General features: G+C 43.5%; 1 protein-coding gene across 13 annotated transcripts in view; it reads left to right on the plus strand.

Moving 5' to 3' along the window:
• Positions 1-26,884, plus strand: part of fbrsl1 (fibrosin like 1) — a 476,317-nt gene that overhangs the window by 163,973 nt on the left and 285,460 nt on the right. For all 13 annotated transcript variants that reach the window (XM_088994765.1, XM_088994768.1, XM_088994778.1 and 10 more), the window contains one exon: positions 17,654-17,755. In XM_088994765.1, the coding sequence (XP_088850891.1) occupies positions 17,654-17,755 (102 nt within the window). The remainder of the gene's footprint in view (positions 1-17,653; positions 17,756-26,884) is intronic.

The raw sequence follows: 26,884 nt of genomic DNA on the forward strand, positions 1-26,884 counted from the left end.
AGATGCAAAAAGTCAACAGAGACAAGTTCAAAAGGCTGAGTAGTCACAATATTAGTGAGAGGGGCTCTGGTCTCACGGTTGGGCTTTTTGTGTTTTGGACACACACACTCTCTCAGTACATAGTCCTCTATTTCTTTTTGCATAAAGGGCCAGTAAAAACGATCCCTTACAAAGGAAAGAGTCCTTTCTACACCATGGTGGCCCATTTCACCATGCAGCTCTTTTAACACTGTCACCTTGTGTTTTTCAGGAAGCAGTAGTTGGGTTCTGTTTGCTGTTTTTCTGTACAAAACATCTCTGTCATTAAAGTGTAGCTTGTCCCATTCCCTCACAAGACAAACAACTTGAGGACAATGTTTTCCTAGTGCAGTACCTAGCGGTTTCGTCTCTGCCAGTTTGTGTCTAATAATATGTCCTATATTGGTGTCAGTCTCTTGATCGAGCTTGATCTGTTCAACAGTCAATGGAGCTATTGATGTGTTTAGTGACACCTCGGCACACGTGGCTAAGATTCCCATCGACCAAGCTGCACTAGACTCGTTCTGTTGGTCAACTGCTTGTACGGCAGCACTCACAGCAACATATGACATTTCTTTTGTACATCCTTCCATATGTTACCATATCAAGGGGCATCCTAAGATAAACTGTCTGCATCAACATTTTCCTTACCAGCACGATATTTAACAGTAAAATGAAAATCAGAAAGTTCTGCGACCAACCTGCACCCAGTTGCATTTAACTTAGCAGTCGACAGTACATAAGTGAGTGGATTATTGTCACTAAACACAGTGAAGAATGGTGCACAGTACAAATAATCACGAAACTTGTCTGTGATCGCCCACTTAAGTGCCAAAAATTCCAACTTGCCCGAGTGTAAGTTATAATTCTTCTCAGCTGCCGTTAAAGTCCGAGAGCCATAGGCTATCACGCGAAGTTTGCCATTTTGTCTTTGGTACAACACAGCACCTAAACCCCGGTTGGAGGCATCTGTATGCAAAATGAAAGGCTGCGCGAAGTCAGGAAAACCTAAAACTGGTGGTTGGACTAAACAGTCTATGAGCTGCTCTAACGCTGATGACGACTGATGCTCATCACTCCACTCAATACGTGTGTTGGAATGCACACTGTTATGTCTCACTTTCCATTTTTTTCCTTGGTGCTGCTGAGTCTCAACATTCAAAGGGGCTTTAAGCAAATCATACAAGGGACTAGCAATACAAGAGAAATCTTTGATTTATTGCCTATAATAGCTTAATAGTCCCAAAATGGCTCGAAGCTCACCGACAGCACCTGGCTGCCTGTTTTTCAGGGCACGCACTGCTGCTGTATCTGCCGGGTCCATTCTGCTCCCCTCAGCAGAGACAATCCTGCCGAGGTACCTCACTTCCGGCTTGAAGAGGTCACACTTTCGGGAATTGAGTTTTATTCCATTTCCTCTGAGATGTCGCAACACTCGCCTGACATCCTCAACGTGGTTGTCAAATGTCCCGCTGAAAACAAGAATGTCATCAAGATAGGGGACACATATTTTGTCCCGTAACCCCTTCAGACATTGTTCCATACACAGCTGAAACGATGCTGGTGCATTCATGAGTCCAAAAGGGATTTAAATCCATTCATAAAGGCCCCAGGGGGTCACGAAGGTGGTCAGGTGTCGGCTCCCTTTGGACACGAACCCCTGGTGGTATGCTTTGCCTTGGTCCAGGAGCGAGAAGATGGTGTTACCCCCAAGGCTGTCCAGCACGTCCTGTACCCGTGGGATGGGGTGCCGGTCAGGCTGTGTTTTCCGATTCAGCTCTCTGTAGTCAATACATAAGCGCAGTGTACCATCTTTTTTCCTGACACAGACGACAGGGGATGAGTAGGAAGAAGTGGACTTTTCCACCCACCCCTGTGCTATCAAGTCCTGTAAATAGTCTTTCACCTCTCTGCACAGTGGCTTTGGTACAGACATATATGTCGGGCTCTGTGTCTTTTAACAAAATGTCCATTTGTAGGTTTTCCGCACACCCTATGTCGTCGTCCGATTTTTAAAATAATGCCGATTCCTCTCTCAACATTTCCTGAACGGTCTTTCTTTTATCTTCGTCCAGATGAGAAAGGTCAATTGGGGGGTCCCAATGCTCACTGAGCAGGATGGTGGTATCCTGGACATGGACCTCATTGACAACCGCTGAAGGAAGGTATCTTTTAAATATGTTAGCTGGGTAGACAGACCCTACTGACTGCACTGTACCAATAATAGTATTTACTGGCAAACTAATGTCATGGTTAGTAGGGTTCTGGACACGAACAACTATTTTAGGAATAGAACCAGCCTTTACTGAGACCAACGAGTCACAAAACTCTAGGCCATCTGGCCACTGTGGGTTTTCACTTGGCTCAAAAACCAAGGTAACATCTTCCTTAAAGGGCTTAGCCTGTACTTTGCATGGAATAAAAAGTGAGCTATGTCTAGCTATAGTGAATCTCTCATTTGTTGTTTTTACACGGTACTCATGCGCTTGTCACACACTAACTGCTTTTATGAAAGTGACTGCTTTATTGCGCTTAAGGTGGGGAAAAGCTAGTCTAACAATTTCAAGAGCTTTTCTGTATCCCCTTTTTGTGTCTCATTAGAGAGGCTATCCAACACAAGACGCTCAATGACATTAAACCCTATGATAGGACACTGTTGCTGGTTTCCTTTTAGTACTAAAACTGATACAAGTAGCCCTGCTTCATTAGCACCAAGTTTAAATGGTATCTCAAGCCATCCTACATAAGGCATATTTGTTCCATTAGCTGCCACAATATTTAGAATATTATCAGGGTCAATAAGCTCATTTACATTTTTCGATGACACGTCAGGTAAGTTCGTTTGTTTCCATAACTCATCTACAGCACACACCTGTGATCCTGAGTCCCAGAGTGCTTCAACCCTTTTGTTACCCAAAAAGCACAGAATAAGACATTTCTTTCCCACTAACTCCCTGACCAAAGGTAATTTGCCACACTGTTTCTTATCTGTACGCTCGACAAATGACTGCTTATATCTCTTCCCACATGTGTGGGGCTTACATTCCATTTTCATAGCACCACTGTAACACTGGGACCTATCTGTCTCTGTGGTCACACCATGTCCCACTGGGGTAACCCTTTTTAGTTTAAAGCGTGGCTCCTGGCTGGGTTCTGTGCATTGCAGCCTGCTCTGAAATGTTCATTACTTCCACATTTAAAACAGTGCTGACAATATTCTTGACCTGTCTGAATACAAGAATAACACCTGGGCTGAGGGCGGCGGGGCATGTAGTACTGCTGAGGGACGAACCGCTGCTGGAACTGTGCTGCCCCCCTCATCGGCCTGGTACCTGGTGCTAGGTGGTACTGCTGAAGAGCTGATGGGGAGTGCTGGCTGGCTGGTGGATCTACCTGATATGGTGAAGGTGGAGTGAAGATGACCTGTCCAGGGTAGTGGTCCGGCAGGCGTTCAGGTCCTCCGCTGGTGGGCTGAGAAGTGACTGTTGGTTTTTGAATAGTCTCTTTGATCCGGGACACTTCCGCCCGCAGCTCCCTTAACAGCATCATCTCTGACCTCATCTCTTTGATCTCTGAAAGGAGTTCATTCGGCACAGTAACAGTACTCTGCTTTAAGACTGTCTCCTTCCCAATCGGGACTGGTGTGTCATCTAACTGGACAGTGTTTACCGTGGTTACCCGCGGAGCAGCATTTTTCTTTTTTTCCTGTCGCTCTTTTTCATTTGCACATGCTATGTTTAATTTTTCTAACAGTACTTCATCTGATGTGATGATTAGCAGGAGGAAAGGTTGCATGTCACTCTTTACATTGTCACTCTGTAACCCTGTCAGAACTGTGTGCAGGAATAAACTCTGGACCAATGTAGGATCATACTTCAAACCTGATTCGGTCTCTTGAGATGGAAAAGGAATCCTTTGACGAAAATCAATTGCCCTCAGTAGGAAGTTCTGTGGAGACTCTTTATTGGTCTGCACTTCCGATGAGAGCGCTTGTACAATTTAGTGGCTCCTCTCTCCTGAAAATGAGAACGGGGAATCCTTCGTAAAGAAGGTAGGGTGAGGTTCCCTTTCCCTTCGAGGTAACTTCTCAACTGCAGACCCGGTGTTATGGCACGAACCACTGCGTCGATGATCTCGTCCACGTGGTAGCCTTTACTGAGCCCACTTTCTATCTGCCTCACCAAACTAGGAAATGTGAGTTTATCTCTTTGTCCGAGCTCACCTATTTTTCCAGATATATTGAAATCTTTGCGCCAGGGGCCAGTGTCTGGGGGCACTATGCTTCTCTTTCGCACTGCATCTTCACCTTTTTCACCTTTTAAACTTTCAATCAAGTCCTTTATACGTAGCAAATCAGACATTCCTCCATCTTCTATCTGTAATTCAGCTTTCCAGATGGATTTGACAAAATATTAATTAGTTGGTACGATACGTCTTGACTCAACAGACTTCGAATGCCCAGATGTCATTCAAACGTATGCGTACAACTTCCTGTCCAACCCTGTAAATTGGTCCGACACGAAACACAAACCGAAGCAGGCGTTCCTTGTTTAAATAAATATTTTCAATGTATATAATTTACGTCTGTGTAGGCTCTCAGTCGTACAGGAGTGGTCCATCGATGAGAAGGTTTCTTCAGCCGTCATCTGTACAAAAGTGAAGGTTTCGGACGTTTCGCCTCCTATCCAAGAGGCTTCGTCAGCTAACTAAAGTCTGACTGGTCGTATCGGCCCCATTTATATTTCCCCTCAGGGAAATATAAATGGGGCCGATACGACCAGTATCGGCCCCATGGTGACGTGCGGTGAGGTTCATGGCTGGTGAGGCACTGACGTCATCATAGTCAGATTTACAAACATATGAACTCTACAGAGTAGTTTATTCACCATTTGATTGGCAACAGTTAACGTATTTTGTTTAAAATTTCATGTCAGCATTCTTTATATATACAAACTGTAGCATAGAAAAAAATAATTAAAAAAAACATTTTTATCGTGTTACCTTTAGTCCATGTGCCGCTCCTTCTGAAGAAAAGCATCGATAACTTCTTTGTAGAAGCCTTCCTTATCTTTCTTCAGTTTTAAAAGTCTCTCTGTCTCAACGGAGATCACTGCCAGTGAAGAAAGTCGTCCTTGATCAGTCCTGTTCCGACTGTATGTTTTCAGTGCTGAGAATGACAATCTCGTCTACTTCTACAGCAACAAATGGGGCTGCACCGATCTCCTTTTTAATGTCATTTCTAATGACATCACCAACTGCTTCAATTAAATTGTTTTGTATTCTGTTTCACAGGCTAGAAAATATAGTGGATGTCCCAAAATGACTCGCTAGCCTGTCATCTTTCTGAGCGAAAGCATGTAATAGTTCAACATAGTTGCCACGATGAGCAGAGCCTTTACTTTCATCATTTCCACGAAATGCCAGCTGTTGTTTGGCAAGGAAGCTGGTGGCATTGATGAGATCTTTTAAAATCTCCCGGTTCTCCTTTACCTTAGCATTGTGGATGCTGATGTTGAGTCTTCGCTCATTTTTGATGAGGCTCCATTGTAAATTTTTCAGGTCGCAATATCCCATTTGAGTCCAGATATTGTCACAAGATATTGTCACAAGGCAGGAAAAGCAGAAAAGGCGGTTTCTTGCTGGACATCCACACAGCCAGCCTTTTCGTGTGTACCAGTCCGCTTGAAAAGAGTGAGTATTGTGTCCCGTTATCTGAAGAAAACCTTTTAGCTCCGGTGTTGGTCTTCCTTTAATTATTACCTCCTGCTTCGATTGAAAGTCCAGTTTAGAAAATTCTTTCAATTTAGATATGTAATCCTCCATTCTGAAAGTGAGGTCAAGCAACATGAAAAAATGACTGCAGGGTTGCACTTTACTTGCTAACTGTTTACTGTAGCTTTCTGTCTCTAATTCTATTATTCTGCAGACGTGGAGTAAGAAGTATCTCTGGAATCACGAGCGCCCCTTGCCTGTCATGAGGCGGGAGAACTGTTTGCCTCACCTACGCACAGCGTTTTGATAAAAATAAAACAAAATAAACACTGTAGTACAGTGTTTATAATGTACAATGACTCTACATTATATACACCAGCTAAACTGTAGAAATTTAGTTCATATACTAAACGTGTTTGAACGCTTTAATAGCGATATGCAGAAGGACAGTAAAGAGTTTGATGTTTCTCTTTATCGTGCGATGCTGAGCAGGTCTCTGCGAGCGGTGTGTCTGTCTGGGTCTGAGTCCGAGATGAGTCTGAGATGATTCTGCTCCGTGGTTCTCCCAACTTCTCTGTCCCGCGACAGCTCCTTTTATACCATTTTCAAGCGTGTGATATGCGTCAGGGTGAGACACACATCAAGGAGATCAAGGAATTGAAAGACATGCAAGGGTTGAAAGGCACACTTCAAAATCAGACACACGTGTGACGCCACAGGGCTCCCCTCCTGGATCCGAAGTCGGTGAAAGCGATGAAGGAAAAATAAATAAAAACAAAAGTCATTCTGCGACATGGTGAGGCCAGGCAAGATGATGGTCACCGGGCATGGCAGGCGTCGGTGGGGTGGTTGCCGAGGAAGTTTCGTGGTGCCTGAAGTCGTTGTACGGAAGCACGGCAAAGAGTGCTCGACGACTGCCAGTTTGAGTCGGTCGATGAGGGATTGTGAGGGTGAAGAAGTGTGGGGTTGGTCATGCTGCCGGGCACGGACAGGCCGGTCATCGGCGACGGTGGCGATGATCGCGCTGCCATGGCGCTCTGCAGGACGCTGAGGAAATACGCTGATGTCGGCGGCCGTGTCGGCCATGAAGCGTCTTCCCGAAGTCCGATCGTGGACATAAGCGATGTCCGACGATGTCCGATCGTGGACATATATGATGTCCGATCGTGGACATAAGCGATGTCCGACGATGTCCAATCGTGGACATATACGATGCAGCTAGTTGCAGAGTCGCCAGGCGAATTGGACGGTGTTGGCCATCAGGGTGCGGCAGGTTTCACGGTGGGGTCGGGGCGCCCACGGGTGGTGGCGGCCCATCGGGAGCTCGGCTTGAGGGGTCTTGATGTGAAGATGCCGGGTTCATGGGCGGCTGGGAAATCTGTTTTTTTGCATTTGGGGAGTTGATTGGGCTGAGGAGGAGGGAAAAAAATCCTCCTGGCTGGCTCGCCAATAAAGAGTTTGATGTTTCTCTTTATTTGTAAGTAGGTTTGTTGTCAGATCTCCCAGGCGGGTGATGCGCAGAGCTTGATGGTGGCGTGGAGTCGAGCAAGTCGTGCTGTGAAACTCCGTGCGATGCTGAGCAGGTCTCTGCGAGCGGTGTGTCTGTCTGGGTCTGAGTCCGAGATGAGTCTGAGATGATTCTGCCCCGTGGTTCTCCCAATTTCTCTGTCCCGCGACAGCTCCTTTTATACCATTTTCAAGCGTGTGATATGCGTGAGGGTGAGACGCACATCAAGGAGATCAATGAATTGAAAGACATGCAAGGGTTGAAAGGCACACTTCAAAATCATACACATGTGTGACGCCACAAGAGCAATGCGGTCTCACTGCAGAGCAAGCCAGCACAGTAAGCATAGTGATTGCGCAATCCATGGTGAGGATCAGCCGGCTGGTGCCTCACTGCTCGTCTCTACTTATTTGAACGGTAAATGTGAAAATTCACCGATTTTGAAAAAAATCCTAAAACGGTGAAGTTAAATGGACAAGAACTTTAAAGTACAAATCACTAAATACATATAACTGTTTAATTTATTTTTTTCATTTGATATTTCCATGACAGGGCGGCCCGGTAGTCGAGTGGTTAGCACACCGGCTTCACAGTGCAGAGGTCGCTGGTTCGCGTCCCGGTCCGGCCTCCCTGTGTGGAGTTTGCATGTTCTCCCCGGACCCGCGTGGGTTTTCTCCGGTTTCCTCCCACACTCCAAAAACATGCATGGCAGGCAGATTGACCACTCCAAATTGTCCATAGGTGTGAGTGTGAGAGTGACTGTTGTATGACTTTGTGTGCCCTGCGATTGGCTGGCAACCAATTCAGGGTGTCCCCCGCCTCGTGCCCGAAGACAGCTGAGATAGGCTCCAGCTACCCCCGCGACCCTAATGAGGAATAAGCGGTACGGAAAATGAGATGAGATGAGATTTCCATGACAACTTTCCATTATGACAGGTGAGGCACTGCCTCCACTGACTGCATGTCACTGATATATATATATATATATATATATATATATATATATATATATATATATATATATATATATATATATATATATATATATATATATATATAAAAATCCCATAGGAAACCATTAAAATGGGAATAATCCGTTCCCGGGTTTCCCTAAAATATACTTTTCAACTGAATAAGCCTTAAAACTACACACAACATACCTTATTCTATGTGTAATAAATGTGCTAATGAAAGAAATACACTGCATTGTATCATAATGTCACTTTATTTACATTTGTGATGGTCATTGATGGCTTGATGGAATGGTGTTGGTCGAAGGCCAAAGGGAATTGCTGTTTGGAAAGAGAGGCACATTACATGAGGACTGTAATTAAAGAAATAAACTGTGCTGTAATATAAAGTTTTATTTACCTTTTTGATGGTCGTTCGTGGCTTATGGAAGGGGAGTCACCTTCCATAAGGACTGTTGGTAACTTAACCTCTGGTGTGGCTTCTCTTCTTTTTTCTTTGGAGACTCCTCATCATTTTTGCTGATTGAAAACCTCTTAATTGACACCTGTTGCTTTCTGACTTGTAAGGTTTTACGAAGCTGAGGCATCACATTATCGTTTATCATGTTGATAACCACAGTCTTTTCTGGATGGAACTGTTCGGTAAAAGCCTGCACATCATTCCACTTTGCCAACATTGCCTTTATGAGCTCACTTGATGCTGCAGCCATCTCCTGCTCGTCGCCCTCAGATGTTCTCGAACCGTACCGTTACTGACTTTAAAATCCTCAATAAGCGACAAACTTCCAGGTTGGCACATGGCGATATCGGCGTGAATTAGCCATGCTTTCTCGCATAAAATAGCTTTACTCACGCTGTCGCCAGATAGCTGCTTTTCGTTAATCCAAATTAACAGAAGTTTTTCAACTTCTTCGATTGCCCGAGACCGTCGCTTTGAGAGCAAGGAAACACCCTTTGCAACAGACGCACCTTTGATGGCTTCTTTGTTCCGGAGAATGGTAGCAATGGTTGACTGAGCATAGCCGTGCTCGGCCACTAAATCACACGAACGCACACATCGTTCGTGTTTTTCAATTATCTCCTTCTTCTCAGCGACGGTGATTTTATTTTCTGTCTTCTTGAGCTGAACACGAGCCTGTGTTGGTTTTTTTTTCCGGTCCCATAATAGTAAAATTATCAGCAAAAAGCTCCAAGTAGGCGATCGACGTGTGCATTCAATGGAGGGGGTGTGGAAAGTAGTGCCGGCTTGAGCAGTCGTGTGCTTCCGTCGAAGATCATTCCGCCAGATCCGAAGGTCGTGTGCTTTGGTGTTCTTCCGCCGAAGATTACTCCACCAGCCGTGGTGGGTGTGTATTATGAAAATAGTGCTTATTATAAGGTTTAATTTTCATAAATTTTATGTTCGTAAGACGAAAAGTTCGTAAGATAAGGTGTTCGTAAGTTAAGGTCTCACTGTATATATCCATACCATTGCTGGTAGCTGCAACATTTTCAGATTACTCTGAGAATTGGCTTTACTAAATGCTCAACCTCCTTCTTCGTGGCAGTCGTCGGAACTTGATAAATAGATGGTAGTGGGGTCTGTCAGGATAGCATAGGACCTAATCCACCAAAGCTCATAGACCTCGAAGAGATCTTTGAGAACTAATGACACTTCCCAGAGTATTTTTTTTCCTCACTTGGTTGAGATTTCCAAACTTAAATGACAAATGAAACACTCTCATTTTCCTTGTTGTGGTGTTTATGCTGAGTTTGCCAGCTGAATTCAGTCCAATTTTGTGCTCTCTGAAGCAACACGTCTGTGTAAGCTCTCAGTCGTACAGGAGTGGTCCATCGATGAGAAGGTTTCTTCAGCCGTCATCTGTACAAAAGTGAAGGTTTCGGACGTTTCGCCTCCTATCCAAGAGGCTTCGTCAGCGAACTAAAGTCTGACTGGTCCTATCGGCCCCATTTGGCCCACCTTTGTACAGATGACGGCTGAAGAAACCTTCTCATCTCTGAAGCAACCACTACAAAGTCAAGGAGAGTAATATTCTGTCAAAGTGTAAATTGCAGCGGAGAATCATGGGAATGTGTTTTGCTACTTTTGAAGCAGGGACAACTGGTGTTTGTGGAGTGTAAAAGTTGAGACGATTGTTAACATAGCCAATATTACATGCATTGAGAGCACACTTCAAAATGCAAGTTGTCCTGTGGAGCAAGAAATACAATACAAATTCAAAAATCATTTTATGTATGTTTTTATTGTTCTGTGTATTGTCGTTTTAATTGTACCGTGTCCTTGAGTGTTCAGAAAGGCACTTGTAAATTAAATGTATTATTATTATAAAAACAATAAAAAAGGTGAAGTAAAATAATAGAACCAAATATAGGTGACATCCGACTTACGATCCGGTTCCGTTCCGACAAAACGGTCGTAAGTCAAATGGTCGTAAGTTGAAATGCATTCAATATGGCCGACGCGAGGTTTGTACGACAGAATAGTATACAATGTCAATCTGTTGTCTATAAAGAACATTTTCTATTGAATATTATTAACCAAATTGTTTACAATTCAATTATTAATCTTATAACTTTTAGTGTCATTTTTATCATTTTATATTTCATATTATCGATTTTCATTATTGTGTTGTTCTGCTGACCCAAATACGCACAGCTTCCCACGCACGAGCGCTGTTGAAATATCGCTCTCCCTGCTAACGGAGAAGCCATAAGAGGTCACCCAATACACACGCTCGGACTTAGGCGGACGCAGAAAGAATAAAGTCTCAAAGAGGCGGTGTCGGCGTGGGCCCGGCCCGACGCGGCGTTCTCGTCGGGCCGATCCCGCGCGCCTGAGCGACGACCTGACTCGGCTTTCGCTGTGGCCTGCGTCGTGGGACCCTCGACAGGAGCACCGACGCCCACCCGCCTCGGCGTCAGTGCCATTGTGGCAGGTAGCGCAACACCATCACGTGCTGGCTGGCCAATATTGTCGTACGCGTTTGTGAAGAAAGAGTTATTTTGTGTCCTTATTTTGTGCAATGCTGTGATTTTCTCTATTAAGATAAATGAGGCATGCTAAATGTTGAGCGGATCTGGCAACGCAGCCACAACGCTACATATGGTCCTTTGACAGTGATTAAAAAAAAAAAAAATCTTATACAATGCTGGGAGAAGCGGTTGCTCTCTGTTCTCCGTCAAATAAACATCCTACTTGTTCAATATAACCAAGAAGGACCATCTCAAGTCTTTATTCTACCAAATGCATCGCAAACATGCCGCAGATCTCAACAGTGTTGCCGGGTTGCCACCGTAGCGGTCCCAGCCGTAGAATAAAAAAAAAAGAAAAAAGAGTCTGGCGGTCGTAAGTGCGGGTGGTCGTAACTCGCACCGGTCGTAAATTGGATGTTACCTGAATTTATCCAATTGCGTACTTTTAGTTTATTTCCTGTTTTATCCTGTTGTTTTTGGGTCAAAAATAGAGCACTAACTCAGACAATGTAGAAAGGTTAGACAGATTAGAAGTTTCAGACAGTTTTTCATCTGGCCCTTGCTCATTTCCTTTCCGCTATAAACTCATTTTCAGTGTTTAATTGTGTTTGGATGAATGATTGCATGCTTCTAAATGTGTACGTGTGAGGTTGCGTTGGGGGACTTGTGAGAGGGGACCTTTTTTTGCTACGTGTATCCTTCACAGCCGATAATTATTCCAGATGACAGTTTAGGATATTAAAAATGTGAGAAGGTGAAAAAGTTGTCATGTGAAAGAGCAATAGCAGCCATGAGTGAGAATGTTTCACTCCCGCCCAAAAAGTACATTTTACACTGGCTGTTAATTAGACCATGTTTAAGTGTTAACATTGTGAAATTTGCGACAGCTTGAGTAGCGTTAGTGAAGAAATGCTCTACAGACTTCATGAGTCTGGTGCTCTTTTTCCAGAATGACACTGGAAGATGACGTGCTCATCTTAACATCAGGAGCAATTCTGTGAAACGGTTCCACAAAGTTAATGTTCTCTACACCAGTGGTCCCTAACTGAGGTTAACGCTTGACAATTTTATCGCGGACCGTGGACAATAACGAACGTCAATCCACTGTGTGGAACTTTACTATTACTTTATTATCCGGAGTCCAATTGATCCCTATAATTTTACGGATTTTGGAACCTGTGTATTTAATAGATAAGTATTTTGGTAGGTACTGTAGTCAGATATGAATGAATGTATTCTCTGATTTGTTGTATCATGCATTCAAAAGATCAAAAAAATACTAAATTGGAATACACAAGTATTGAATGACATATACAGTATTGATTTATTATTGCATGTTTTTGATAATTTGCGTGTACCTAATTACCCAATTATCTTGAAAATATGATGAACTATAAAGTTCTTGACCATTTTGTTCAAATGCATTTTCAGTGGACTGTACAGCCACCTGAAAATATTTAACAGATTTCCAACTTTTACCCAAACACAATTTGAATTCAAAAATGGATGGATATATGTTGTCCAGTCCGGTACTGTTGTGTCATGTATCATGTGTCTAGCATGATTCGAAAAAACATGCATGTTAACCATTTTTGTATTAATTAATGTAATTTTTGTATATGCATGTGTTGAATTCATAATTAGTAACAACACTTTCCTCATCCCTGACTTGTCTCTCTCCCTTACACGAGACATATGGTGGGGTTGATATAGAGACCTGGGGTCCACTGGGAATGGTCCTTTGCTGCAGTTCGTCTGTTCTAAATGGCATCCCACAGGAATTCAGACACTCATGGGGTCGTTTCAGGCTGGGATTCACACAGGGGGTGGTTTCATTTTACAGGTTGATTGCTTTGTTACAGCAATGGTCACCCCCCGCCCCAGTTAGTCTTTTATTGTGCATTATTTGACTTGCCTAATCCACCACCATCTCAGTTGTGAACCTCAATGTTACTCACTTTACTGTCTTTGCGTTGGGTGTTATTGCTTGATAACAACGTCAACTCACTGCCGTTTCTCATGTCTCGCATTTGTAATTCATCGTACAAATGCATTGTAGCTGTGGGCAGACTAGGGAAGAGAGTTATAGGAGCATTTTAGGCGTTTTTTTATGTTGACATTTATTATAAGGCGTGCCCTATGAATAATGCATGGTTAAAAGCCGTAATGGATGCACTGGGACTCGGCAAAAATAAAAGCAAAAATCCATTTGCTCTCCTTGTAGTAAATCCACAAACTTGTCCTTGGGCTAATTTCCAACTCGGGACTTGTGGTGGGAGCAAGTGCCCGCCTTGACAGCGATTTCAAACGATGGAGGTGTTAGTGGTGATGTAAAGTAAAAAGAGGATGGTTGGTGGTCTGGAAATGAGACATGGATGAGGAACAAAGCCAGGGATGCCGCCTTCTCCCGATGCCCCTCCTCCTTCATTTCACTCGGTTTCTGACTCTCTCCTACCCACACTCCCATCTGTCTCTCACGATAACTGCTTCCCCCTGCCTCTGAGCAGCTGCCACTTCTGAGCCTGAAGAAAATGAAGGCAGATGAATCAATTTGGCCTGTGGCCCTAAAGTGCACTTGTCTGCACCCCAACCTAGGCGGGAGATAATGAGCCAATAGATTGAGCCCAGCATTGCAGTGCCACAGCCAGCCACGCCGTTGGGACCTTTCGCACACACAAATCGGACGCCTCTCTGAGTAGCGGTAGCAGGCTGTCACTGGGTTAATGGGGGTTAGTGTCCTTTGCACGGAACACTTTTCAGAACAAATTAGAGGAAGTATCCATATTGGTTCTCAGTCCATCCCCCTATTCTTACGTGGTTCTTGTATCTATCGCGCCTGTGCATTCAAAGCCCAAACACCTTACTAGAGCATGTAAGAGTTTCTCGTCTGGGTGAGGAGGGGACTCCAAGATTTCAGGGTAATAAACACTGACACAGACACAATGGTGAAGCACAATTTGCTTTACAACTGCTGACAGGTGATGGCTGACTAGGGATAGACGCTCGAGAGCATGACGCGAAGGGAGGTAGGAAAAGCAAGGTTGCCGTAACAGCTTTTTCCATCCCAGTGGAGGTATATTCAGGTAGACTGTGGGGTCTTCCACTGTCCCCTCAAACCTCCTGCAAGGTGAATGAGGTGGCATGTGAAAAGAGGTGGGATGGCAAACCAACCCCTTGCAGCCTCGACCCAACTTGTAAAGCTTCAGTGTCATTTGCAGTGCCAATACAGAGTGAAAAGGTAGGGAACGTTTGCCAAGCCTAACGTGAACTGACGTGGGCCTCCAGTGTCTCTGTCATTGCCTTGACATGACCTTTCTAATCAGGGGGGGATTGTGACTTCACTCAGGGTTAAAGTATAAATGAGCAGACAAAGTCAGCACCACTCAACCAGTGGGGTTGTGGAGGGGATTAAAATGCTGGAGGGCCTTTGAAGATAATTAAAGAGCACTGAGCAGCGGCCTCCAGAGAAAGACCGGAGTCATGTTCAATAGCGAGACTAATGGTACTAATTTCTTGTACATTATTCATGTAAAACACAGGTTCTCACTTAGCTTGTTTTTTTCTCCTGTCTTTAGTTTAAACTCCAAATAAATAAACTAATTATATTGCCGTCAACACAGCCTCAAAACGTTACTCAACAATTAAACTCACAACACTGTTGAGTGCAATTCACGGTTTGACTCCACAAAATAAGAACATGTTCCTTCTACATTTTAATGATGATACAATTTCAATGAAGCTGTGATGTAGTGTAAGGTAGGTAGCTGAGATTCAGTCATTCTGAATTTGATCATCATGTTCTAGAAAAGCTATGACAATGGGATAATGTCACCTTTTCTTATACTTAATTAGGGTTTGTAAACTGAAGACTATAACTGTTGAACATTCCTTTCTTGCTTTATGTACAATTTCACTTGTTCAGCTGTCCGACACATCAATTGTCATATTTTGCATCTCTTAATTTGTCACACATTTTCAGCGGGAGACATGTGAGGATTAGCTGGATAGAGTACTTTCTCTCTCTGACGAATCCACACTATTGTGACACATGTAATGGTGGTTTATGCAGGGATGTCCCTCCCAAAAAACTGCATGGACCTCTCAGCGTCGAAGTTACCTTCATCCACGCCATGGGCACAAATACTCCAGATTATCACAGATGCTGACTTCTTAAAATGCATCATCTTCAAAAATAGTTGTAACCTATAAAGTGGCAACATGTAAATGCGAGACAATACGATTTCACAATAACCTTAGCTATCGCAGTCATCCATTTGAGACAATACAGGGCTTACTAAACAACTCTGAAACAGGGAATTTGTCCAAGATGCATGATTGTTTCATGCATTATGTACTGGCAAGGTTCTCGTGGCTTCACTTCATGCATCTTACTGTCATCTCAGCAACCACCCCTTTCTGGACGCCATCCACAATACCCACATTTTCCACACCACTACAAAACTTTCTAATCTGATGTGATTATTTTGCTTGTAAGAATGTGCCGTATAAATCAAAAACACGTAAATCGACAAAAGATGCAGCCCAAAAAGTGCATGGCAGCCCAAAAAATGCACGGCAGCAACCAGGTATATATCATCAGATTCAAGTGTGTATACAGTTATCAAGAAACATATACAGTAAAGTCTCGTTATATCGATATTCAAGGGAGTCCGAAAAAATATCGATATAACCGGGACTATCGATATATCCGACCCTGTTTGCATGTAATTTTCTCCGTGCGTGCATAGAAATAGTATCGATATAACCGGGACTATCGATATATCCGATATCGATATAACGAGACTTTACTGTATTTGCTATACCCTGTACTGTAATCAGGATATGCAAGCAATTCATATGTGCTATGAAAATAGAGCCCTCTATCTCTGCCTCCCTACACACTATTTACAATTGTATTTTATTTATTGTATTATGTTTGTAATTGTATTTTATTTATTATAGTATCTATGTTTGTCTGTGACTGTCAAGTGTCCTTGAGAGCTTTGAAAGGCGCTTAAAATAAAATGCATTATTATTATTATTATTATCACGTCTGTGTAAGTTCTCAGTCGTACAGGAGTTGTCCATCGATGAGAAGGTTTCGGCAGATGACGGCTGAAGAAACCTTCGATTATTATTATCACTAAACAAGACCCTGTAGGTGTCTTTCCTGGTTGTACAAGGGGAACTGCAAACTACAAAAAATCATTTGGTGTTTGGAGTCGTGTGGAGGCTGAGAGAGAGCAATGATTAGACTCAAAATTCCAAGTTGATTAGACCTAAATGACTCATTTCTCTTTTGCCAGATTCACACTGTATGCCCAGTAAAATGGGAAGTGTAACAGTAGAGTCTTGCTAAATTTGGCTGTCCCCTTGAGACACTACAGTTCACAATGCGTGATCACACAGTCGAACAGCTTGACTCCATGACAATATGTGGGTGCGGCGACATCTGAGCGACAGCGACAATTGCTTTCAACATAAGGATGGCCTGGACAGTATGTCACGGCTGTTAAGCTTCATTTTGGTTCATTGAGAGTTGCGCCTCTCTTTCACCTCTGACGCTATGATGCTTACTTTTAACTCATCATGTCTTTCCTGATCACAGAGGACTTTTCACACCCAATGGTTCATCTTCATGCTTGCCCAGCAGCAGCAGTGTAATTAAAAGGAAATCACAACTACTTGGCATGAGCTGGTGGGCACAAGGGTATGCAAACACTCTCTGCGAGCTGCCTTACCCCACCTGTCAGGTGGTAGTGTTCAGGACCTGTCAGATTAGTTGATGACCCTTTTAATTCTTGCCCAGCCCGGGGCCATAATTGATATTTACTGGGAAAGGTTAATTGTGATCTGCCTAAATTACAGTGGAGATCAGGAGACCAAATATGTCACCAGGTGAGATGCTACTTGTAAATAGCTGGTTAAATGGAATACACCCAGCAGCCAATGCCACTTTAACTCCAAGGTGGGGAGGCAACACGGGAACTGTAATTGGCCTATGCTGGAGTGGCCCTGACACTATTGTGCATCACTTGCCAACCTTCCATCTGGCTGGAAATGTGGACACCCGCCAGCTGTGGGTCTGATTTTTTTCTAATAAAACAAAACATCCAAGATCTTATTTGGATTACCATCATCTGGGTGGCTACACACTTCCATTTCCATTTCTCCTTACACACTCAAAAATTATATTTTATAACATAGATTTGTTTTTGCAGAGAAAACATACACAAGCGCAAGGAGGACATGCAAACCTTTTGTACAGGTATTTATTTACCTGGTAGGAAAAAAAAATTGCAATAACTTGAAATACACTATTCTAAAAAAATTGCGTTGTTTTAATGACATCAATCGTAATTTGAAGTCATTAAAATGCTATCACTAATTGTCGTGTATTGCTGCCTACTCAAGCAGCTCTTTGGGGGAAGGACATTTGAATGTAATTGTGGTTCGCTCTTGTTTCCTCCAGATCAAACCATTGATGCTCTCGCCAGTTAAATTTTGTAAGGATGAGAAAGTGGCAGACTTCAGCATATCTCACAGGAGCAACGACAAGGACCAGTTGAACGAGGTGAGACCGTGCTGATGCTTTCCATGACTTTACTAATTCCATTGTAAAAAAAGGGGAAATAAACGCCATTTTATAGGAACAGGCCGACGGAGGCAAACAAACCAAACAAATTTTGAAATCAGATGGCAGATGTTCCGGTAGCCCATGGGTTTTTTTCAACCCTCATCTTTAAAAAAGGGTTGGGGTTATACTGGTAATTAACCTGGGTGTACATGGGCAGTCTAATTTAAGAATAAGAATAAGAAAAAGAAAACCTTTATTTGTCTCACAATGCTGTGGTAAATTCCCAATCTACAGCAGTGATGTTATGAAAGGAAGAACATAGAAGATCAAAAACTATAGGAGCTGCTATGAAGGCAGCCAATATCGCAGGCACCATCTTGAAGTCAAAATTATATAGTAACAATTTATCTGACATTATTTCAACTGTGGCAAAGCTAAATGTACTGTAGACATGACCTAATAGGGGTTTGTCAAGTGTGGTCTGACCTTGGCATCAAATGAGTTGAGGAAACTGTTCCAATTATAATTGTGCCAGAATTCAATGTGAGTTCATTTAGAGCAGTGGTCACCAAACTACGGCCCGCGGGCCGTATCCGTATCCAGCACATTTGGCCCGGCCCCCTGAACAATCCCAGAGATGCTATCAGATGTTTTTCTTATTTGACTTCCAGAAAAAAAATCATTTTACAAGTTAAACGTCGGTTTTCGATCCTTATCTCTTCCTATTTTAATCAATGTAATCAATGTAATCAATGTATATTGTTTATGATCATGATTGAACAATACAAACCCGCCTGCTCACAATAGAACGCTAAAGGAGTCGGTCACAATGCGACGCAACACAAGAAAGTGACGTATGAAGAAGTGCAGGGGAGTCCGCTGGTACATTCAGGTGCGCTCAGTTTGGCGTTCAGTTTTGTCCCGAGCCCGTTTTCTCTTGTAAACCTTCCTGTCAAAGAGAGAACGGAATAATGGCGAAAAGGTTAGTATGGCTTCATGCCAAAAAAGAGTATGACAGATGCAGCGTTTGCTTTAAGAATGCTGATAGAGAAGTACAGAGAAGGTCAGAAGGAATTGCATTGTGTCTTTGTAGATCTGGAGAAAGCGTACGACAGGGTGCCCAGAGAAGAGCTGTGGCATAGCATGAGGAAGTCTGGAGTGACGGAAAAGTATGTCAGAGCGGTGCAGGACATGTATCATGACTGTAACACAGTTGTGAGGGGCGCTGATCAGGGGTCAGCTCTGAGCCCCTTCTTGTTTGCTATGGTGATGGACAGGCTGACAGACGATGTTAGACAAGAATCTCCTTGGACCATGATGTTTGCAGATGACATTGTGATCTGTAGCGAGAACAGGGAACTGGTGGCGGAGAAACTAGAGATGTGGAGCTATGCCCTGGAAAGGAGAGAAATGAAGGTCAGTCGCAGCAAGACGGAATATATGTGTGTGAATGAGAGGGATCCAAGTGCAAGAGTGATGCTACAGTACTGATTTTAAGTACTTGGGGTCAACTGTCCAGAGCAATGGAGAGTGTGGAAAAGAGGTGAAGAAGCGTGTCCAGGCAGGCTGGAGCGGCTGGAGTAAAATGTCAGGTGTGATGAGTGATAGAAGGGTTTCAGCTAGGATGAAAGGAAACGTGTATAAAACCTTGGTGAGACCAGCCATGATGTTTGGACTGGAGACAGTGCCACTGAAGAAAAGACAGGAAGCAGAGCTGGAGGTAGCAGAGCTGAAGAAGTTGAGGTTTTCTTTGTGAGTGACCAGGTTGGATAGGATCAGGAATGAGTACATTAGAGGGACAACTCATATTAGAGGCTTTGGAGAGTAAGTCAGAGAGACCAGACTGAGATGGTTTGGACAAGTCCAGAGGAGAGAGAGTGACTATATCGGGAGAAGGATGCTGAGCCTTGAACTGCCAGGCAGGCGACCGAGAGGAAGACCGAAGAGGAGGTATATGGATGTGGTCATAGAGGACATGAAGGTAGCTGGTGTGAGGGAAGAGGATGCACAAAACCGGGATAGATGGAGGACGCTGTGGCGACCCCTGGGGGGAAAAGCCGAAAGGAAAAGAAGAAGTTTATCTATTTCCTGTTTTTTTCTATGAAAAACCCAGAGAGAGTTATTTAGTTATTTATTACATAAATAGTGTTATTTATTTCCTGTTTTCTTTCTGTGAAGAACTAAGAGAGGGTTATTTAGTTATTATTTATTTCATTAATAGTGTTATTTGTTTCTTGCCTTTTTTTCTGTAAAGACCCTGGAAAGGGTTATTTGGTTATGTGTGGCTTTCTGGAAAACAATACATTTTTTAAGCTCCCCTACGATCGTCACACTTTTTCTGTTACAAACTGACACCGGCCCCCCATCAGAGGAGGGAAAGGTTATGTGGCCCTCACAGCAAAGTTTGGGGACCCCTGATTTAGAGGATCAGTAGGTGGGAAAGGATAATTGAAGCCAAAAATTGGTTTAATGTCAGGCTTGAAATAATGCAATTTAGATTGGGAAAGTAATGAGAATGTATGTTAAATCCAGAGCAGCATTTTAAATGAATGGAGAAATGCCTCCCAACAAATGCCTGTCAAGCAGCACCCCGGTACCGCCAAACTAAACACAATCACCGTGTTCAGTTATCTGTCAAAAGCAGGAAGCCAGAAAGCAAATGCAGGCTTCCCTCCCCAGCACAGTTGAATGGATAGGAGGAAAACGGTTCAATGAACTTCTTAAATACACTGTTTTGAGATATGCAATGCTCCGATTGAAAATCCAGCCCAATTAAAAATCCCTAATCTCTCAATTCCTCATAGTCATTGTTTCGGTGTATTGCATTGTCTTCTTCTCTCTCTCTCTCTCTCTCTCTCTCTCTCTCTCTCTCTCTCTCTCTCTCTCTCTCTCTCTCTCTCTCTCTCTCTCTCTCTCTCTTTCAATCTATCTATCTATCTCTCTCTTTCCCCACTCACCCCAAACCCCGTTTGTTTAGTACAATAGGATGTCTCTTTATAAAAAAGTCAGAAGCAAGACCAGGGCTTGTCAGATAAAAATACGCTGTCGTGTGACAGCTCTGACAGGAAACTATGACGAACTTTAAGAGGGAAGGGCCATCAATGAATGACAGTGGAAGCAATCGTGGTGGGGGCGGTGAAGGAGGAGAATGCTGAATATTGCACGCTGCAGTTGCTGACAGTGTTCGATGTGGAATATGTCTGTAATACGCTGTCAAATAGATGGTGCACAGACGTTGGCGGTTGTCATGATGCCATCCACATCTATGCATGTCCAACCATCTGGCTCTCTTGGTTTTTCTCATGTGTGTCTCCTCATGTCTGAGTTGGAGTTTGTCTTCCATTTAACCAATGCCATGAGTCACAGACCTTGCGTCATTGGCTTCTTGACATTTTTTGTTTGCTTATAATAATAAAAAAACCAAATAAATTAGCGTAACACGAGCTTAAACACATCAAAGTCTCACCAGCTTTCATAGCTTCTAGTGAAGGATAACATGTTGACGACAACGATGAGAAGGTTTCTTCAGCCGTCATCTGTACTTTTTTTGAAGGTGTCGGACGTTTCGCTTCTAATCCAAGATGCTTCTTCAGCGAACTAAAGTCTTACTGGTAGTATCGGCCCTATATATATATATATATATATATATATATATATATATATATATATATATATATATATATATATGTGTGTGTGTGTGTGTGTGTGTGTGTGTGTGTGTGTGTGTGTGTGTGTGTGTGTGTGTGTGTGTGTGTGTGTGTGACGGGTGTCACAACAGTGACTGTCTTCATCTCCACGATGCTGCCGAGAACAGGGAACTGGTGGCGGAGAAACTAGAGATGTGGAGCTATGCCCTGGAAAGGAGAGAAATGAAGGTCAGTCGCAGCAAGACGGAATATATGTGTGTGAATGAGAGGGATCCAAGTGCAAGAGTGATGCTACAGTACTGATTTTAAGTACTTGGGGTCAACTGTCCAGAGCAATGGAGAGTGTGGAAAAGAGGTGAAGAAGCGTGTCCAGGCAGGCTGGAGCGGCTGGAGTAAAATGTCAGGTGTGATGAGTGATAGAAGGGTTTCAGCTAGGATGAAAGGAAACGTGTATAAAACCTTGGTGAGACCAGCCATGATGTTTGGACTGGAGACAGTGCCACTGAAGAAAAGACAGGAAGCAGAGCTGGAGGTAGCAGAGCTGAAGAAGTTGAGGTTTTCTTTGTGAGTGACCAGGTTGGATAGGATCAGGAATGAGTACATTAGAGGGACAACTCATATTAGAGGCTTTGGAGAGTAAGTCAGAGAGACCAGACTGAGATGGTTTGGACAAGTCCAGAGGAGAGAGAGTGACTATATCGGGAGAAGGATGCTGAGCCTTGAACTGCCAGGCAGGCGACCGAGAGGAAGACCGAAGAGGAGGTATATGGATGTGGTCATAGAGGACATGAAGGTAGCTGGTGTGAGGGAAGAGGATGCACAAAACCGGGATAGATGGAGGACGCTGTGGCGACCCCTGGGGGGAAAAGCCGAAAGGAAAAGAAGAAGTTTATCTATTTCCTGTTTTTTTCTATGAAAAACCCAGAGAGAGTTATTTAGTTATTTATTACATAAATAGTGTTATTTATTTCCTGTTTTCTTTCTGTGAAGAACTAAGAGAGGGTTATTTAGTTATTATTTATTTCATTAATAGTGTTATTTGTTTCTTGCCTTTTTTTCTGTAAAGACCCTGGAAAGGGTTATTTGGTTATGTGTGGCTTTCTGGAAAACAATACATTTTTTAAGCTCCCCTACGATCGTCACACTTTTTCTGTTACAAACTGACACCGGCCCCCCATCAGAGGAGGGAAAGGTTATGTGGCCCTCACAGCAAAGTTTGGGGACCCCTGATTTAGAGGATCAGTAGGTGGGAAAGGATAATTGAAGCCAAAAATTGGTTTAATGTCAGGCTTGAAATAATGCAATTTAGATTGGGAAAGTAATGAGAATGTATGTTAAATCCAGAGCAGCATTTTAAATGAATGGAGAAATGCCTCCCAACAAATGCCTGTCAAGCAGCACCCCGGTACCGCCAAACTAAACACAATCACCGTGTTCAGTTATCTGTCAAAAGCAGGAAGCCAGAAAGCAAATGCAGGCTTCCCTCCCCAGCACAGTTGAATGGATAGGAGGAAAACGGTTCAATGAACTTCTTAAATACACTGTTTTGAGATATGCAATGCTCCGATTGAAAATCCAGCCCAATTAAAAATCCCTAATCTCTCAATTCCTCATAGTCATTGTTTCGGTGTATTGCATTGTCTTCTCTCTCTCTCTCTCTCTCTCTCTCTCTCTCTCTCTCTCTCTCTCTCTCTCTCTCTCTCTCTCTCTCTCTCTCTCTCTCTCTCTCTCTCTCTCTCTCTCTCTCTCTCTCTCTCTCTCTCTCTCTCTCTCTCTTTCAATCTATCTATCTATCTCTCTCTTTCCCCACTCACCCCAAACCCCGTTTGTTTAGTACAATAGGATGTCTCTTTATAAAAAAGTCAGAAGCAAGACCAGGGCTTGTCAGATAAAAATACGCTGTCGTGTGACAGCTCTGACAGGAAACTATGACGAACTTTAAGAGGGAAGGGCCATCAATGAATGACAGTGGAAGCAATCGTGGTGGGGGCGGTGAAGGAGGAGAATGCTGAATATTGCACGCTGCAGTTGCTGACAGTGTTAGATGTGGAATATGTCTGTAATACGCTGTCAAATAGATGGTGCACAGACGTTGGCGGTTGTCATGATGCCATCCACATCTATGCATGTCCAACCATCTGGCTCTCTTGGTTTTTCTCATGTGTGTCTCCTCATGTCTGAGTTGGAGTTTGTCTTCCATTTAACCAATGCCATGAGTCACAGACCTTGCGTCATTGGCTTCTTGACATTTTTTGTTTGCTTATAATAATAAAAAAACAAAATAAATTAGCGTAACACGAGCTTAAACACATCAAAGTCTCACCAGCTTTCATAGCTTCTAGTGAAGGATAACATGTTGACGACAACGATGAGAAGGTTTCTTCAGCCGTCATCTGTACTTTTTTTGAAGGTGTCGGACGTTTCGCTTCTAATCCAAGATGCTTCTTCAGCGAACTAAAGTCTTACTGGTAGTATCGGCCTATATATATATATATATATATATATATATATATATATATATATATATATATATATATATATATGTGTGTGTGTGTGTGTGTGTGTGTGTGTGTGTGTGTGTGTGTGTGTGTGTGTGTGTGTGTCACAACAGTGACTGTCTTCATCTCCACGATGCTGCCGTATTAATGAGACCAGACGCGTGGATGTGTCTTTTCATTTCTTTTATTTCTGCAACACAGTATGGCAGAAGGGATGGGTGAAGTCGCATGGGTTTCGTCTTGTGATTAACCTGAATCTCCTTGAGATTGTTCTGAATATGCAAAACATTGTAGGTAACAAAACAGAATGAACAACGTGTGATCGTATAGTGGTTATTTACAGAAAAAGAGAATACAACACAAGTTCGATGTTATTTACATGATGTCCCTGAACGCATCATACGCTGAGACTCGGCAGAACAGGCGGTGCGCTTGCAAGGGCGCATGGTTCAACCCGCCACTGTCATGATCTGGTTGGCGACCAACGGGGGGCGCTGTCTGCCCCGCCTACACCTGCACAGGTGCTAGTCGTCCGATCAGATTGGCGACCAGCGGGTAGCGACGTCAGCCCTGCCTGCAGCCTCGCAGGTGCTGGTCGTTTAATCATTGACACTTAAAAGGACACCCGTCACGACCATCCGGGGCTGGATGCACTAATTTAACGTGTTTATCGGTTTGAAATAAGTAGGAATTGTGTGTTGCCAAAGGACTCTGTAGTTTTTCAAAAACTCCTGCAATGTTAGGTACTGCTACTCCTCTCCTTTTTGTATCTTGAGATTTTTTTGGTGTTATTCCCTATTCTTTCTTTCTGACATTTCTTGAATGACCACAAAGGGTACCCACAGTTTGTGAGTGTTCTCCTGATATGTTTTGACTCCTTTTCTCTACCTTCAAATTGTTGGCATTAGTTTAGCCCTATGCCGGAGGGTCCTGATAACTCCTAGTTTGTGTTGTAAAGGGTGGTTAGAATCGAAAAGTAAGTATTGGTCAGTGTGCGTAGCCTTCCTAAAGACTTCTGTTTTTAGCGCTCTGTCCTCTTTTATAATTACTTTACAATCCAAAAAGGCTAGTTGGTTCACAAGTAAATTTAATGTTGATGTCTACCGAGTTGAGGTGATCTGTGAAGGATTGAATTTCTTGTTTTTTAATTATGACAAAAGTATCGTCCACATATCTAAACCAGTGTCTAGGTTTAGTCCCCGGGAAGGATGTGAACGCCTGTTTTACCAGAGGGAGTGGGGCCAAGAGGCCAGTCGTTAGTCAGGAATGTAGGAACAATCGGTGGGGCCGCAGGCAGTGGTCCTCTGCTCCCACCAACCTGAGAGTAGGGACCTATCATAGCTGTGTCCGGCGCCGCCATGTATGGACATTAGGGATATATATAGGGCCGATACTACCAGTAAGAGTTTAGTTCGCTGAAGAAGCATCTTGGATAAGAAGCGAAATGTCCGACACCTTCAAAAAAAGTACAGATGACGGCTGAAGAAACCTTCTCATTGATGGACCACTCCTGTACGACTGAGAGCTTACACAGACATGTTGACGACAACTGAAGTGGATTTATTTTGTTGCTTTGCCAAAAGACACAGAGACACATGTGATATGGGTGTGGTTGGATTTCCGCCTTTTAAAACAATCCTGAATCAATTTGGGTGCAGATACTCAAAAATGCCAGGGATGCTGTCTGTTCATTGCCATTGTTGGCTCTTCATCTGTTTATTTTGACTAGGCAACTATGCATGTGGTATGGTTTTGTGCCCCAGCACTAAACCACACATGGATTATGGAAATATGGGCTGCTGAGTGCTGTGCTATTGTTTGGGTCTCCAAATAAAACCAGCCACCTGACTTGACGAACTTCCACAGATGACATATTCTTGCATCACCGTCCTCCTCATTTTACTGGCATATATGGTGTCTCCACCTTACAAACACTCCACGGTGATATAAACAATACATAGTTAACACCACCCACTCGTTGTTCCCACTATTTCATTCTTTATGCATTCAGTTTTTTTCCTTTTTCTTGGTGGAGGAAGGGAGCCTGGAAATGTGGAGAGGATTAGGGGGCGGATTTTGCAACATTTCTCCACTCCGAGCTGTTTGTTAACCCTTCCATGCCGTTAGCATCAACACCATTGCATTCTCTCTCTCACGCATTCACGCACACATACACACGCACACACACACACACGCACACACACACACACACACACACACACACACACACACACACACACACACACACACACACACACACACACACACACACACACACACACACACACACACACACACACACACGTATCCCTTCACCCTCCCCCAAATTTTCACTCTCTGGGGTGAGTTCTTAAATCCTTTTGAAGTCCTCAGCACTGCAGAAATCCATTGAGAGCCATGTATAATGGCTCTTAAGAGAGAGTGTTTAGCTATATGCCGACCCTATGGCTTATGAACCGCTGCCGTTTTAAAGGCTCCCAGCTCTCTTTTTTCCCTCCACCAGTTCTAAATCCAATGGATTGTCCCTCATTATCATTTAAATAAACCTCTCTTTCTCCCCAGAAGGTGCCATGTTGAATAAACTCTACATCATTAGGCTACTTCCAAATGGCCTTATCCTACTATCACCCAAGTCTTATGTCCGAAGCACATATGTACAGCACACAGCACTTGTACAGATGTGCACTGCCTGTTTAAACTTGTGGGAGCACACGGACACCACTGATCGAAATATTCACCCGAAAATACTGCTGTTTTTGTCCCCATAATCTATCTGTCTAGTTCTTCATCCCTTTCTCCCCTCCCCCTTCCTGGCTTCCTAGTGAAGGGATCAGAGATTTTGAGATGGACATGGAATAGCCTTTTGATTCCCGCAGTGCCTGCTTTCCGGTTCACGGTGGGACTTCTGCCTAATCACCACCACAGGCGCTGTCCTGCAAATCAGGAGGGCACACAGGCATTGATGAGTGCTGAAGCTGAGA

The sequence above is a fragment of the Hippocampus bargibanti genome, linkage group LG04 (genome assembly GCF_051943395.1).
Source record: "Hippocampus bargibanti isolate YZ-2025 linkage group LG04, ASM5194339v1, whole genome shotgun sequence".
Classification (NCBI taxonomy): Eukaryota; Metazoa; Chordata; class Actinopteri; order Syngnathiformes; family Syngnathidae; genus Hippocampus; species Hippocampus bargibanti.